General features: G+C 50.8%; 1 protein-coding gene across 1 annotated transcript; it reads left to right on the forward strand.

The window, feature by feature from the left end:
- The first annotated feature begins 1,316 nt into the window (after positions 1-1,316).
- Positions 1,317-15,111, forward strand: LOC133755720 (zinc finger protein 571-like). Its single transcript, XM_062185761.1, has 4 exons — positions 1,317-1,396; positions 10,920-10,985; positions 13,644-13,775; positions 14,923-15,111. Exons 1-4 carry the CDS (start codon positions 1,364-1,366, stop codon positions 15,109-15,111), a joined length of 420 nt encoding a protein of 139 aa, XP_062041745.1. The 5' UTR covers positions 1,317-1,363.
- The last annotated feature ends 704 nt before the right edge of the window (positions 15,112-15,815 follow it).

Genomic DNA, 15,815 nt, shown 5'->3' on the forward strand with positions numbered 1-15,815 from the left:
CCGGCTGTCCCAGACGCCTGTCCCTCGCCCTCAGTACCAGCAGCCCTCAGACTGGGCGTCTCTCCAGACAATGCCCCGGGTTGCAAGACTCGCTCGTTGGCGAGGCGACTCAGCCGAGCGGTAGAGGGGGTCGTGGGGGTCGTTGCGCGGTGGGGATGGGGTGCCCTGTGCAGCCGGCTCATGTTGCCTGCATGACAGGCACTGCCGAGGTCTCCCCTGCTTTAATTAATTTCAGATTTATTTATTTGAGAGGCACAGTTACAGAGAGAGAGAGAGAGCTTGAGAGAGGTCGAGCGAGATCGATCCATCCTTCAACTGCTGGTTTCTTCCCAAATGGCCACAGCAGCCTGCGTTGGGCCAGGCCAAAGCCAGGAGTCTGGACTCCATCCGGGTCTCCCACGTGGGTGGCAGGGGCCCAAGCGCGGGCGTGGGACTCGGCAGCCCTTAGGACACCGCTGGGGCACCCGCAAAATCTCTCGTGCTGGGGTGCCAGGGTTCGAGGCCCGGGAGCTCCTGGCTCCCGCTTCCTGCTAACAATGCACACCTGGGAAGGGGCGGGTGCTGGCTCGAGTGCTCGCGGCTCTACCTCCCACGCGGGAGACTTGGGTTTTTGAGGTGATCTGCGGAGCACACTAGTGGATCGACCTGTCTCCGCGCAGTCCAGCCCGGGTCTCGTCTCATCTCGGCCCAGGCGCCGGCTTCCGGACTGGGTCCGCGCAGCAACAGCGTCCCCCGGTTGCTAGGGAACCGAGCGCCGCCGCTGGGTCGCTAAGGGGAAGTGAAGAGGTAGACATCCCGGGTGAACTTGGACGCATCACGTGATCAATTCACGGGGCGGGGAAATCCTACCACACCAACCAGGCTTAAGGCAACAAACATTTCCCCCCGAATCAGCGCTTTCTGTGGGCGGGGATATTTGTGGATGCACCGCCTCTCCTCGTCCTGGTCATCCTTTATCCAATACCACTAAGGATTCTCTAGCTTGACCGACATATGGGCGAATGAACACGCAAAGCCTCTCTTTCGGGGCGGGCCAGGGAAGGAGCCGCTACACCTGACGGGGACTCCAGTGACCTAGCTCGCTCTCCGGCCAATCGGACGCCGCGGGTGGGTGGGAGCTTCGTTGAGGTAGAGGCGAAGGCCAATGGGATGAGGGCTGTGTAGGCGTTGCGCAATAGAGACGCGGCAAGGGGGCGTGGCCAAGGGCCGGGCGGCTCGGCATTGCTGAGGGTAGGGCGGGGGCGAGCCTCAGTCAGGGCGCGACCTCCGGTGGCCATGGCAGAGCCCGGGCGGGCAGACTGGACGCCCAGGCCTCCGCCGCCACTTCCGAGCTTTCCGTGCAAGATGGACTTCCTCCTGGGGAATGCGTTCAGCACGCCGGTGGGACAGTGCATGCGTAAGGCCCCGCAAGCAGCGAGCGGCAAGGAGGGGGCCAACAGCAGCGGCTGTGGAGGCTGGTGTGGACCACGCGGGCCGCTACAGCTCAGGGTCCCCCGCCTCCAGCCCCACAGCATCTGTTGGCTTCGCCTTGGGCCGGGCAGCGGGGCCAGCTCACGGGACGGGTCCGGCATCCTGGTCGCCAGGCCTCTGCTGGGCAGCGGGATGCCCTGCCAGGAGGCGCCCCTGGGGCCCAGCTCGTACTCTTGTGAGACTTCCAGCGTCCCTCCCCATCCGGGCCCGGCCCTCCCTGTCCCCTAGAGGTGGTGCAACGCTGAGCGCCCTCTCCCACCCTGCAGGTCTCGCGGCTCTGTCCCCCCGCACCCCACCAGATCCCGGTCACCCGGCTGTCCCGGACACCTGTCCCTCGCCCTCAGTACCAGCAGCCCTCAGACTGGGCGTCTCTCCAGACAATGCCCCGGGTTGCAAGACTCGCTCGTTGGCGAGGCGACTCAGCCGAGCGGTAGAGGGGGTCGTGGGGGTCGTGGCGCGGTGGGGATGGGGTGCCCTGTGCAGCCGGCTCATGTTGCCTGCATGACAGGCACTGCCGAGGTCTCCCCTGCTTTAATTAATTTCAGATTTATTTATTTGAGAGGCACAGTTACAGAGAGAGAGAGAGAGAGAGCTTGAGAGAGGTCGAGGGAGATTGATCCATCCTTCAACTGCTGGTTTCTTCCCAAATGGCCACAGCAGCCTGCGCTGGGCCAGGCCAAAGCCAGCAGTCTGGACTCCATCCGGGTCTCCCACATGGGTGGCAGGGGCCCAAGCGCGGGCGTGGGACTCGGCAGCCCTTAGGACACCGCTGGGGCACCCGCAAAATCTCTCGTGCTGGGGTGCCAGGGTTCGAGGCCCGGGAGCTCCTGGCTCCTGCTTCCTGCTAACAATGCACACCTGGGAAGGGGCGGGTGCTGGCTCGAGTGCTCGCGGCCCTACCTCCCACGCGGGAGACATGGGCTTTTGAGGTGATCTGCGGAGCACACTAGTGGACCGACCTGTCTCCGCGCAGTCCAGCCCGGGTCTCGTCTCATCTCGGCCCAGGCGCCGGCTTCCGGACTGGGTCCGCGCAGCAACAGCGTCCCCCGGTTGCTAGGGAACCGAGCGCCGCCGCTGGGTCGCTAAGGGGAAGTGAAGAGGTAGACATCCCGGGTGAACTTGGACGCATCACGTGATCAATCACGGGGCGGGGAAATCCTACCACACCAACCAGGCTTAAGGCAACAAACATTTACCCCCGAATCAGCGCTTTCTGTGGGCGGGGATATTTGTGGATGCACCGCCTCTCCTCATCCCGGTTGGAGTGACTGACTCGTCCTTTATCCAATACTACTAAGGATTCTCTAGCTTGACCGACATATGGGCGAATGAACACGCAAAGCCTCTCTTTCGGGGCGGGCCAGGGAAGGAACCGCTACACCAGACGGGGACTCCAGTGACCTAGCTCACTCTCCGGCCAATCGGACGCCGCGGGTGGGTGGGAGCTTCGTTGAGGTAGAGGCGAAGGCCAATTGGATGAGGGCTGTGTAGGCGTTGCGCAATAGAGACGCGGCATGGGGGCGTGGCCAAGGGCCGGCGGCTCGGCATTCCTGAGGGTAGGGCGGGGGCGAGCATCAGTCAGTGCGCGACCTCGGGTGGCCCTGGCAGAGGCCAGGGCGGGCAGACTGGACGCCACGTCCTCCGCCGCCGCTGCCGAGCTTTCCGTGCAAGATGGACTTCCTCCTGGGGAATCCGTTCAGCACGCCGGTGGGACAGTGCATGCGTAAGGCCCCGCCAGCAGCGAGCGGCAAGGAGGGGGCCGACAGCAGCGGCTGTGGAGGCTGGTGTGGACCGCGCGGGCCGCTACAGCTCAGGGTCCCCCGCCTCCAGCCCCGCAGCATCTGTGGGTGTCGCGCCTTGGCCGGGCAGCGGGGCCAGCTCACGGGACGGGTCCGGCATCCTGGTCGCCAGGCCTCCACTGGGCAGTGGGATGCCCTGCCAGGAGGCGCCCCTGGGGCCCAGCTCGTACTCTTGTGAGACTTCCAGCGTCCCTCCCCATCCGGGCCCGGCCCTCCCTGTCCCCTAGAGGTGGTGCTACGCGGAGCGCCCTCTTCCACCCTTTTGAGTCTCAGGGCTCTGTCCCCCCCGCCTCCAGGGCCCAAGCACCCGGCTGTCCAAGACGCCTGTCCCTCGCCCTCAGTACCAGCAGCCCTCAGACTGGGCGTCTCTCCAGACAATGCCCCGGGTTGCAAGACTCGCTCGTTGGCGAGGCGACTCAGCCCAGCGGTAGAGGGGGTCGTGGGGGTCGTGGCGCGGTGGGGATGGGGTTCCCTGTGCAGCCGGCTCATGTTGCCTGCATGACAGGCACTGCCGAGGTCTCCCCTGCTTTAATTAATTTCAGATTTATTTATTTGAGAGGCACAGTTACAGAGAGAGAGAGAGAGCTTGAGAGAGGTCGAGGGAGATCGATCCATCCTTCATCTGCTGGTTTCTTCCCAAATGGCCACAGCAGCCTGCGTTGGGCCAGGCCAAAGCCAGGAGTCTGGACTCCATCCGGGTCTCCCACGTGGGTGGCAGGGGCCCAAGCGCGGGCGTGGGACTCGGCAGCCCTTAGGACACCGCTGGGGCACCCGCAAAATCTCTCGTGCTGGGGTGCCAGGGTTCGAGGCCCGGGAGCTCCTGGCTCCCGCTTCCTGCTAACAATGCACACCTGGGAAGGGGCGGGTGCTGGCTCGAGTGCTCGCGGCCCCACCTCCCACGCGGGAGACCTGGGCTTTTGAGGTGATCTGCGGAGCACACTAGTGGACCGACCTCTCTCCGCGCAGTCCAGCCCGGGTCTCGTCTCATCTCGGCCCAAGCGCCGGCTTCCGGACTGGGTCCGCGCAGCAACAGCATCCCCCGGTTGCTAGGGAACCGAGCGCCACCGCTGGGTCGCTAAGGGGAAGTGAAGAGGTAGACATCCCGGGTGAACTTGGACGCATCACGTGATCAATTCACGGGGCGGGGAAATCCTACCACACCAACCAGGCTTAAGGCAACAAACATTTACCCCCGAATCAGCGCTTTCTGTGGGCGGGGATATTTGTGGATGCACCACCTCTCTTCGTCCCGGTTGGAGTGACTGACTCGTCCTTTATCGAATACTACTAAGGATTCTCTAGCTTGACCGACATATGGGCGAATGAACACGCAAAGCCTCTCTTTCTGAGGTGGACCTCTCTCCACGCTGTCCACCCCGCGTCTCGTCTGGTTTAGTCTTGTATTGTCTAGTCTGAGCCGCAGGCTTCTGGGCTGGGTCCACGCAGGAACAGTGGACCCTGGTTGCTAGGGAACCAAGCACCCCCATTTGCTTGCTAAGGAGAAGTTAAGAGGTAGACATCCTGGGTGAACGTGGACACATCTCGTGATCAGTTTTTGGGTCGGGGAAATCCTACAGATTCTGGTTATGCTGTGCATGCCTCATTTCAAAGTACCTTGTTCATTTCTCAGCTTTGGCTCCTGATTCCTGTGTGCTGCTAAAGCAGACCCTGTGAAGCAGAAGTGGTTGTGTTTGTGGAACGAGCCAGTGGATGTGACCTCTCTATGTCTCTCTCTGCCTCACAAATTTTCAAAAATCATTGTCCTCTGTGCTTCCCTCTTTTTTAAAGATATATCTCTTTGAAAGGCAAAGTGATAGACAAAGCATGATATCGTCCATCCATTAGTTCACTCCCCAAAATACTACAACAGCCAAGTCGAGGCCAGGCCAAGCCTGGAACTCCATCCTCATCACCCACATTGGTGGCAGGGTACTTGGGCCATCTTCTGGTACCTTACCAGGCACATTCACAGGAAGCTGGGTGGAAAACAGTCAGGAATGGAACCAGCACTCCAGCCTGGGAGGTCAACATCACAAGCATCAAGTTGACTTGCTTATCCACAACACCAGCCCCTGTGCTATTTTCCTGTAGTTGCATCCCCCTCTGACCACGGTGAAGGGAGGGTCTCCACCTTAAAGGGCCACAGGATAGCTGTATTGTGTCCACCTGGATAAGTTGGTGTATTCTCCAATTCTTAATCGAATCTTAATTGAATTGCACCTGCCAAGTTCCTTTTCCAAATTCGCTGGATTAGGACGTGACCATCTTTGGGAGGATATTATTTGCCTGTCACAGCTGGTAGTGAATTTTCTCAGATTCCTATGACTGAAATTTTTTACTTGTACCCCCAGTTTTTTGGCCATTCTTTTAGAGTAGATCTGCCCATGATAAATTATCTTCATTTTCCATTATCTGAGAATGCTTTGATTCCTATGTATATTTTCATAGAAAAATCCTATGTATATTTTAATAGAGAATTCTGCGTTGACAGTTGTTTTCTTCAGTGCTTTCCTCCACTTCCTTTTGGCATTCCAGCTTTCTCATGAGAAATCCACTGGTATTTGAATGTGTTGTTGCTGCTACTTGCATGGCGTGGTCTCCTCTCTTACTGAGTTCTCTGGGGGTTATTATCTTTCCGAGTGGATTTCTTTGTGTGTTATCTTGCTGGGCATTTTCTTACCTTCTTGAATTTGTGGATTCATGTCTTTTGCCAAATTTTGGTACACTTTGAGTATTATGGTAACCCGGATGTTACTTAAACCTTGGGTTTATTGCAAGCCAGCCTCACCTGGCACCAGCCTGGTGGGTAAAAAAGTCACTTACCTGGTTGTGGCTGAGAGTGGAATTCCAAACTCTGGACCCAGCCTCCCTTGGCAGCTTTGGGGAGGGGAGTCCCTTGTCAGTGTTGAGCAGAGAGAATATTTCAGGCGCCCCAATAGGCCACCAGCAGGTGTCTAGATTTGCAGACGCTGACATCACCCGTGCAGTAACTGATCTGTTTCACAGTCAGGTGAGTGTGGAAGTCTGGGTTGCCCACTCAGCCTCTGAGGATCAGGGAACAGGGTGATCCGCTGGATTACAGAGGTCCCCAAAGAGCAGGGTTAAACACAGTCAACTCGCTCACAAAGGCCGACGTAAGGGGCGGGGCCATACGTGCGGAGCCTTCTGGGTATTGTAGTTCTGGCGCCGCGTTGGCGCAGGCGCACTGGCTTGCTTGGCAGTTCGCCGCCGAATGGGTGCCATTGCTGGAAGCGCTCCCGCCCTGCTCTGCCAGCGTCCTCGGTTGTCCTCAGTGTGGCCGCCAGGTAGTCGTTGCCCCGGGCCCCAGGCCTCGGTCTCCCCCCGACCCTCCCTCGGCGCTTGGCTCCCGGCGGCGTCCGGGCCGTGGTCGTTCGCTCCGGCGCCCCCGTCCCGGGGCGGACCCGGGCCCGCCCACCTGTGAGGGAGATGATTGGGCTGGGCCGCTCCCCGGGCGCGGACTCCGGCTCCGCCCAGGCATCCCTCATCCTGGGCGCCGCGCTCGCCCGGGTCCCGAGCCCCCTCTCCGGGGTCGGGGGTCCTGCCGGGCTCCGGACGCGGGGCCTGGGCTGGGGCTGGCCCTTCCCGGAGGGGAAGCCCAGAGCGGGTAGGGGGAGAGGGCGAGGCCGGCGGGTGGACCTGGGTTTCCCGTCGGGCAGCCTGCGCCGCTCCTCCTCGCGGCCCGTGTTGGTGGCGTTTCGGAGAATCACGGGGACACCACCTGTCACCCCCTGAGCTGAGGGCGGCGTCCTTGGCCACTGCAGGCTGCTTGGGGAACGCGGGGCCCTGCGTCGCTCTTAGACGACCGCACCGACTTGGGGTCTGGACAAGCGAGGGAAGTCTCCTTTAGGCTCTTTCCGCACTGTATGTGGCCGCTTCTCACTGTCCACCTGGACCGCATAGAACATGAGGAGTGGGAAACAGCCCCGTGGAGCGCAGGTCTCAGGAGAGTTTGGGCTGGGTCACCTGCAGCCTTTTCTTCCTGTGGGTGTGTAGATACGGCTGATAGAAAGCCGAATAATACTGAATTGTAACCAAGTGGGACTTTATTCATCTTTACAGATCTAACTATGTAATTGGAAAGGCGGGGAAGACAGACACTCCCCCCACATGCCTGCTAGCCCTAGCGGTTGGGCCAGGCCAAAGCCTGCAGCTCAGAACTCTGTCCAGGTCTTCCACCTGTTGTCTGTGCTCAGCTGCACGTCAGCAGGACGCTGGAATCGGGACCTGAGACTCAAACCCAGGCTCTCAAATATGGGTTCCTGGCCTCCCAAGCAGCACGAAGCACCTGCCTCCAGTCACAGAACATTTTTAAACAAATTATGCTTTGGGAAGTTTATTTTTATTGGCATGCAGTTTTTAAATGTTTATTATAGCCTTTTTTTTCTGTTTTTGTTGTTGTTGTTGTTGTTGTTGTTTTGTTTTGTTTTTCCTGCTTTAGCCAGCGGCTTGTAGATTTCATTATTTAGAGAATCAGATCTTGGCTTTGTCACCTGTTTTTTATTTGCTTTTTTTAAATTCATTAGTTTTTTCCTTTATCATTTTTACCTCTTAGTTTTCTTATGGCTTGCTAAGTGTTTTTCTTCTTTATTTTGAACACGTAATGTTTTCACTCTTCCCCAAAATCCTACCTAAAAGTATTTAGGAATATCAATTCAATCTCCTTAAAATTTTGGCAGCAATCATGTATGTCTAATGTATAATACTTTCATTTCCTAACTCACTGCCAATTAAATTTTAAGATTTTATTTTTGACTTAGTAGCTACCAAGGAGTACCTATTTTAAGTTCAAGGCCAAAAAAAAAAAAAAAAAGAAATTCCCACCCCCATTCCAAACTTCCATTTACATTTGTATTCTATTGCATCATGTTTAGAGAATGTACTCTATTCAATTTCTTTTTTTAAGGATTATTTATTTACTTGAAAGAGTTACACAGAGAGAGAAGGAGAGTCAGAGAGAGAGAGAGAGGTCTTCCATCTGTTGGTTCATTCCCCAATTGGGCCCAATGGCCAGAGCTGCGCCCATCTGAAGCTGGGAGCCAGGAGCTTATTCCAGGTATTCCACATGGGTGCATTGAATTCCACTTTATTTTCTATTATTCTTGTTATCCTTGTGTCTTGTTTATTTGGATTTGCCTTATATAGAAAGACAGATTAAAAATTATTTGAATATGAGGTTAGAAGGGGCATGCCAAGGTATCCAGTATTTAAATTTTGAAGTTGTGGTGTTCACTTTAGTGAAACTGCAGTCTCTGGAAATTTTAAGAAATTGACTCAAGGCCAACGTTGTGGTGTAATGAGTAAAGCTGCTGCCTGCCATGCAGGCATCCCATATGGGCACTGGTTTGATTCCCGGCTGCTCCATTTCCAATTCAGCTTCCTGCTAATGGCCTGGGAAAGCAGTGGAAGATGACCCCAGTCCTTGGGCTCCTGCACCCACATAGGAGAGCCAGATGAAACTCCTGGCTTCAGCCCAGCCCAGCTCTGGCTATTGCAACCACTTAGGGAGTGAACCAGCAGATGGAAGGTGTCTGTCTATCTGTTTCTTTCTCTAATTCTTCCAAATAAAAACAGAAATATTTATTAAACATTGACTGTTCACACAAAAGGAAGGAAAAAGATATTCTTGGAATATATATTTCTTTGTTTGCTGAGAGGGTGACTGTGCCAAAGAGATTGAATTTTCTTCCACTTTATACTGCAAGTTGATTTAGTGGGAAAGGTATGAGTTTGAAATTACATGGATTAGGGGCTGGCACTTTGGCGTATTGAATTAACCCTCTGCCTCTGGTCTACTTTTGACCCAGCTCCCTGCTAATGGCCTGGAAAGCAGCGAAGGATGACTCAAGTGCTTGGTCTCCTGCATCCACGTGGGAGAACTGGAAGGAGCTCCTGGCTCCTGGCTTAATCTGCCAGTTGCAGCCATTGCAGCCATTTGGGGAGTGAACCAGAGGATGAAAGAGCTCTCAGTCTGTTTCTCTCTCTCTCTCTCTCTCTCTCTGTAATTCTGCCTTTCAAATAAGATAAATAAATCTTTTAAGGAAAATAAAAGTAATTACATTGATTAGAAGTCATATATCTGCATGACCTTAAATAAGTAGTTTCCTTATTGTAAACCTCTCTTGCCTTATATATGGAATAAAAATATACTCTCCATTGACTTGATGTGAACATTAAATAATAGTTTTTTTTTTAATCTAAAGATTTATTTAAAAGAGAGGGAGAGAGAGAAAGACTTTTTTTTTTGGATAGGCAGAGTTAGAGAGAGAGGGAGAGGTCTTCCTTCCATTGGTTCACGCCCCAAATGGCCGCTACGGCCGGCACACTGCACCGATCCGAAGCCAGGAGCCAGGTGCTTTCTCCTGGTCTCCCATGCAGATGCAGGGCCGAAGCACTTGGGCCACCCTCCACTGCCTTCCTAGACCACAGCAGAGAGCTGGACTGGAAGAGGGGCAACTGGGACAGAATCCGGCGCCCCAACCAGGATTAGAACCCAGGGTGCCAGCATCGCAGGTGGAGGATTAGCCTAGTAAGCCATGGTGCCAGCTGGAAAGACATCTTTTATACACTGGTTCACTCCTCCAAATGGCCACCATGGCTGGGGCTGAGCCAGGCTGAAGCCAGGGATCTCCCACATGGATGGCAGGGGCCACTTTGCACTGAGCTGCTGTTGCTTGAAGAAATGCTCATGTGGGATGCTGGTGTCACAAGTGGTGGCTTTGCCCACTATAAAATGATGCCAGCCCCAAGAGTATTTTTTAAGCTCTGGGGCCAGCGCTGTGGCTAAGTAGGTAAAGCTGCTGCCTGCAGTGCTGGCATCCCATTTGGGTGCCACTTCGAGTCCTGGCTGTTCCACTTCCATTCCAGCTCTCTGCTGTGGCCTGGGAAAGCAGTAGAAAGATGGCCTGAGTCCTTGGGCCTCTGCACCCACATGGAAGACCTGGAAGAAGCTCCTGGCTCCTGGCTTCAGGTTGCCTCAGCTCCAGCCATTGTGACCATTTGGAGAAGATGAAATACACCCCTCTCTCTACCTCTCTGTAGTTCTGCCTTTCTAGTTAATAGATAAATCTTTAAAAAGAAACTCCTTGTACAGTGTCTGGCCTGCTAACTGTAACTACCTGTAATAGTATTAAAATCTCGAGATCTGGGCTGGGCATTTGGTGTAGCAGTTAAGATGCCTGGAATGCCTGCATCCCATATTGTACCACCTGGGATAAAGTACTGGCTCTGTTCCAGGTTCTGGTTTCCTGCTAATGCTCACTCTAGGAGGCAGCAGGTGATGGCTCAAATAATTCGGTCTCTGCCACCCATATGGGAGACAGATTGATTTCCTGGCACCCAACATTGACCTGGCCCATCTTGGCTTTTGCAGGCATTTGGGAGTGAACCAGTGGTTGAGATATTCTCTCTCTGTCTCTCTCTCTCTCTCTCTCTCTCTCTCTGCCTTTAGATTCAATTTTTAAAACAATTACAGAAAGTAATTATTACAACTGATTTCAAGATCTTGGACCAAAAGTCTTTGGTCTTTTCTCATCTTGAACATTACTCTTGTGTTCCGTTAGGGAAACCATGCTCACTTGTATCTGAAACTCCCAAGCGAGCTTGGTCTGTCTGAATTCCTGTTTCCTGCAGATACGTCTTTGCCAGACTCGACTCTTTCTGGAGAGGCCTGCTGTGTTTATTTCGATTGGACCTCTGGTGAGTTAAGGTTTCCTCTGTTTCCAACCTGTTGTATTGAGTTGCGCGTGTTCTACTTCTCCTGAGATTTGGAACTTTGCCTCACCCAAATCCTCTCTGGAAACTGAACCTGACAGTTTGACACAGGAAATTTGGGTTCATCATGGTAGAATACAGTCTATTAGAAGATTCACTGTTGATACTGAACCAAATATCTTTCCAAAAATTCACAGCTCCTGGCTCCAGCCTGGTGCAGCCCTGGTTGTTGGAACACTTGGCGAATAAACCAGCAGATGGAGATATCTGCTAAAATAAAATAAACAGTATTTTTTAAAAAAAAATAAAAATAGATCTTTTTCTTAAAGAATCTTTCAGTTGGGACGTTAGTGTTAGCTAAGTTGGTCAACAGAAAATTTGTGAGAATAGATTTAAGCTGTTACCAATTACAGGTGGGATTTAACTTGTCAAAAGTATTTGTGAGTGTATCCTGGTGAGAAGAGAGCTTACTGGCAGGCTTTGAAGTAGTGAACTGTGAACTAAGCTACCAAATCAGGTTGGAAAGCTGTAAAAGACAAGACTAGAAATTAGATGTTATGCTGAATATTTTAATTTTACCTAAAGACATTTAAGTGTATATGTGTTTGGAATAGATATTAATCTGATCTTTAAAAAAGTGTTTTAACAGTGACTTTGAAATATACGTTTTGTAAGAAACACTTGATCAGTAGTTCCGACTATGTTGGTTTAGTAATGTATCGTAGCCTGTTCAGACGCATCCCTAATTTTCAGAGGTTAAGCCCCAGATCATTATTAATTTTTTTTAAGATTTATTATTTATTTGAAAGTCAGAGTTACACAGAGAGAGAAGGAGAGGCAGAGAGGGAGAGAGGTCTTCCATTCACTGGTTCACTCCTCAATTGGCTGCAAACCCAGGCTCCAAAGCCAGGAGCCAGGAGCTTCTTCTGGGTCTCCCATGCAGGTGCAGGGGCCCAAGGACTTGAACCATCTTCCACTGCTTTCCCAGGCCATAGCAGAAAGCTGGATTGGAGGTGATACAGCCTGGACTCGAACCAGTGCCCAAATGGAATGCCAGCACTGCAGGCGGTGACTCTACCCGCTACTCTACAATGCCAGCCCCAGCATAATGCATTCTTTCTTCATATTGTTAAAGCTAGTTCTTTCCTTTGAACATGAAATATTTCATGAGGGTGTACTGAGACTTCAAATTCAGAACCATGGATTTTTTAACCTAATCTCATCATTTATATGCTCTTTATATCTTTGTTCTCCCATACCAAATTGATTAGTTTTTAGGAACAATGCTAGGCTAATTTGCTTTATCCAGCACTGCACACACAAAAGTTACAGAATATCATTTCTACTTCTACTACCAATAAGATTGCTTACAGAAAATGTCTTCTTTTTGTTACTTTGTTTCAGAGTTCTTACTCAGAGGTACAGAAAAATGACTGTGTTTGAAAATCACTCAGAATAGTTCCTCTCTGATAAATGGGTTTGCTATTCCAGCTGGTTGTACTCTACTAGATTGCTTTCTTGAAGTTTAATCCTTGTTTTTTTTTTTAATTTTTATTTTTTGACAGGCAGAGTGGACAGTGAGAGAGAGAGACAGAGAGAAAGGTCTTCCTTTTGCCGTTGGTTCACCCTCTAATGGCCACCACGGCTGGTGCGCTGCGGCTGGCGGGCTGCGACCGGCGCACTGCGCTGATCCGATGGCAAGAGCCAGGTGTTTATCCTGGTCTCCCATGGGGTGCAGGGCCCAAGCACTTGGGCCATCCTCCACTGCACTCCCTGGCCACAGCAGAGAGCTGGCCTGGAAGAGGGGCAACCGGGACAGAATCCGGTGCCCCGACCGGGACTAGAACCCGGTGTGCCAGCGCCGCTAGGCAGAGGATTAGCCTAGTGAGCCGTGGTGCTGGCTAAATCCTTGTTTTAAAACAATATAAAATATTTCTGCAGTTCAAAAGTCAAATATATAAAACAAGAAATATTCAAAAGAGCCTAGGTCCTATTTCAGTCTTCTCCACTCTGTTTCCTCCTTCTCTCAGTAGTTCATTGTTAAAAATACTTTGGACTCATTCTTCCATTTTTTTTATAAGCATTTGTACATATTTCATATCCTAACCAAAGAACTGGCCCCCAGAGTCCCATGTGTTCTTTTCTGTCTCAGAGAGAGCTTATAGCATTCTGTACCTATGGTCTGATTGACGCAGTATCTTTTGTTAAGCCATATTCTACAGATTAGAACTGAAAGACGGTGATCTTTTACACAATCAGGGTTTTCTGAGATAGCAGATGATTTGGGTAGAAACCACTAGCTGTACACAAATATTTTAAAGAGTTTCTAGAGGAGGAAGAAGCCATGCTATTTGGCTCCAGAAAGTATAGTAGGAGCAATATGTAGTTTCTAGAAAACCAGATTTGAATTAGTTTGGTAAAACTTCTCTCAGGTGGAACTCCAAAGATGGAATAGGCTTCCTCTTATGGTTTTAAGTTCTTGTCACTGGAGAGACCTGTATGTCCTATAAGGATTAAGGAGTTGGCATACATAATCATTTGGTGATTCTAATTTCTGGAGTTTTTCTCCAGTTTTATACATGGTATTCTGCCTAACAGGGCTGATAGTATAGTCTCTGGGTGATCACAATTTATTTATTCTAGGAGTCACTGACTTTCAAAGATGTGGCTATAGACTTCACATTGGAGGCCTGGAGACTGATGGACCCTACACAGAGGAACCTGCACAAGGATGTGATGCTGGAGAATGACAGGAATCTTGTCTCCCTGGGTGAGGTCAGTTCCTCTTCTGTGTTGATACATTTGCCCCCTTGACCCAGTTTACTGAGGACACAGAGCTTCTACAGTACCTAGCTGAATTTTAGTCTTGAGTTTAGGTGTCAGACTCTCTGAATCTTTGGAGAACATTGTTGGTCATCATGCTGTCCTTCATTCTTAACTAAATGATATGCTTATTGTAGAATAACAAATGCAGTGGAAATGTGTATTATGACAAAAAACTACATGGATTTCACATTTTTACACCAAAATAAGCTCCTACTGACGTGCTGTAACATGTCTGAATAGGTTCTAGTTTGAGGATAAGACATCAGTTTGAAAGGAGACACTAACAGAGCACCTGGATTCCAAATTCTGCTAAAATTGAAACAAAACAAACATCATATTTATGGTGAAGCATGGGGTGGAAGAATGATGAAATCATTTATGTTTATGAAAAGTTTTCAGGGGGGCTGGTACCATGGCACAGTAGATTAATCCTGCATCTGCAATGCTGGCATCCCATATGGATGCCACTTCTCGACCCTGCTGCTCCTCTTCCAGTCCAGTGCTCTGCTATGGCCTGGGAAAGCAGTGGAAGATGGCCCAAGTCCTTGAGCCCCTGTACCTGTGTGAGAGACCCTCAAGAAGCTCCTGGCTCCTGGCTTCTGATTGGCTCAGCTCTGGTCATTGCAGCCATTTGGGGAGTGAACCAACAAAAGGAAGGCCTTTCTCTCTGTCTCTTCCTCTCACTGTCTGTGACTCTCCCTCTCAAATAAATAGATAAAATTAAAAAAGAAAAAGAAAGGTTTTTGGGGACAGTGCCTCCAGAGAAATCAGTTTACAAATAGAAAACTCATTTTAAGAAGCAGCAAGGTGAACACATTAGCAGCAGACAATCCATGACAATTTGCAAGGGAAAAATGAACCTTGCTTGTGCTTGAATTAAAGAGGACTGACAGTAGCACCAACAGTAGCCAGCCCTAAACATCCCAACTGCCTCAGTCTGCCTAGCTCTGACTGAAAAACAAAGTGGAGCAGACTTTCCACTCGATCCCCAGGTTAGCCCCAGATAAGAGCAGAGGCTACCACAGAAAATTGTAAAACTGGATCAAGATCATTTCTTTCGAGAATTGTAAAAGGAGATGAAACATTGCTTTACCAGGATGATGCAGAAGACACAGCACAGTCAAAGCGACGACTACTGAAGGTGGAAGTGGTCTCGTCAGAGCAAAGGTCATGGCAGCTGGTTTCTGGGATGCGTAAGGCATTTTGCTTGTTGACTTTCTCTGAGAGGCTGAAGAACAACAACATCTGCTTACAGAGTGTTTTTGAGAAAGTTAGTCAAAGCTAAGCCGAAAAATGACGCAGGAAAGCTTTCCCGGAGTGTCCTTCACCACGGTACTGCTCCTCCTCATCCCGCTCGTCGAACAAGGGCGGTTTTTTGAGTGTTTGTAGGGAAATCATCAGGCTTCCACCTGACACTCCTTCTGACTTGTTTTTGTTTCCTAATCTTAAAAGATCTTTAAAGAATGCCCATTTTTCTTCAGTTAAAAAGCTATAGTGATGTGGTTAAAACCCCAGAGCCCTCAGTTCTTTCATGTTGGACCAAGTGACTGGTATCCTTGTTTACAAGTATCTTCAACTTGTAAGCTCATGTTGAGAAATCACATTTTATTTTTTGTGTCTTTTAATTCCATTTATCGTGAACTTTTTGAAGTCCTTTCATATGTTTTGTTGGAATCCAGTTCCAAAGTTATTCTCATCTATTCCATAAAGGAATTATCAGTGCTTCTAAAAAGAAAGAACACAAATGTGTTCATTTTCTTTTTAATTAATAATTAATTTGAAAAATAGAATGAGTGAGAGGGAAAGAAATCTTCCATCTACTTGTCACTCTCCAGATGTCTCGCAGCCAGAGCTGGACCAAGCTGAAGCCAGGAATCCAGAACTCAGCCTAGGTCTCCCACATGGATGACAGGGACCCAACTACTTGAGCCATCACCTGTTACCTCCCAGGGTGTACATTGGAAATGGAGACAGCATTCAAACCCAGGC

This window comes from Lepus europaeus, unplaced genomic scaffold, assembly GCF_033115175.1.
Source record: "Lepus europaeus isolate LE1 unplaced genomic scaffold, mLepTim1.pri SCAFFOLD_85, whole genome shotgun sequence".
Classification (NCBI taxonomy): domain Eukaryota; kingdom Metazoa; phylum Chordata; class Mammalia; order Lagomorpha; family Leporidae; genus Lepus; species Lepus europaeus.

Coding starts and splice junctions, on each gene's coding strand:
- LOC133755720 (XM_062185761.1), top strand. CDS start 1,364: ATGCGTTCAGCACGCCGGTGGGACAGTGCATGC. Junction 10,986..13,643: donor TTATTTCGATTGGACCTCTG/GTGAGTTAAGGT, acceptor TATTTATTCTAG/GAGTCACTGACTTTCAAAGA. Junction 13,776..14,922: donor ATCTTGTCTCCCTGGGTGAG/GTCAGTTCCTCT, acceptor TTGCTTTACCAG/GATGATGCAGAAGACACAGC.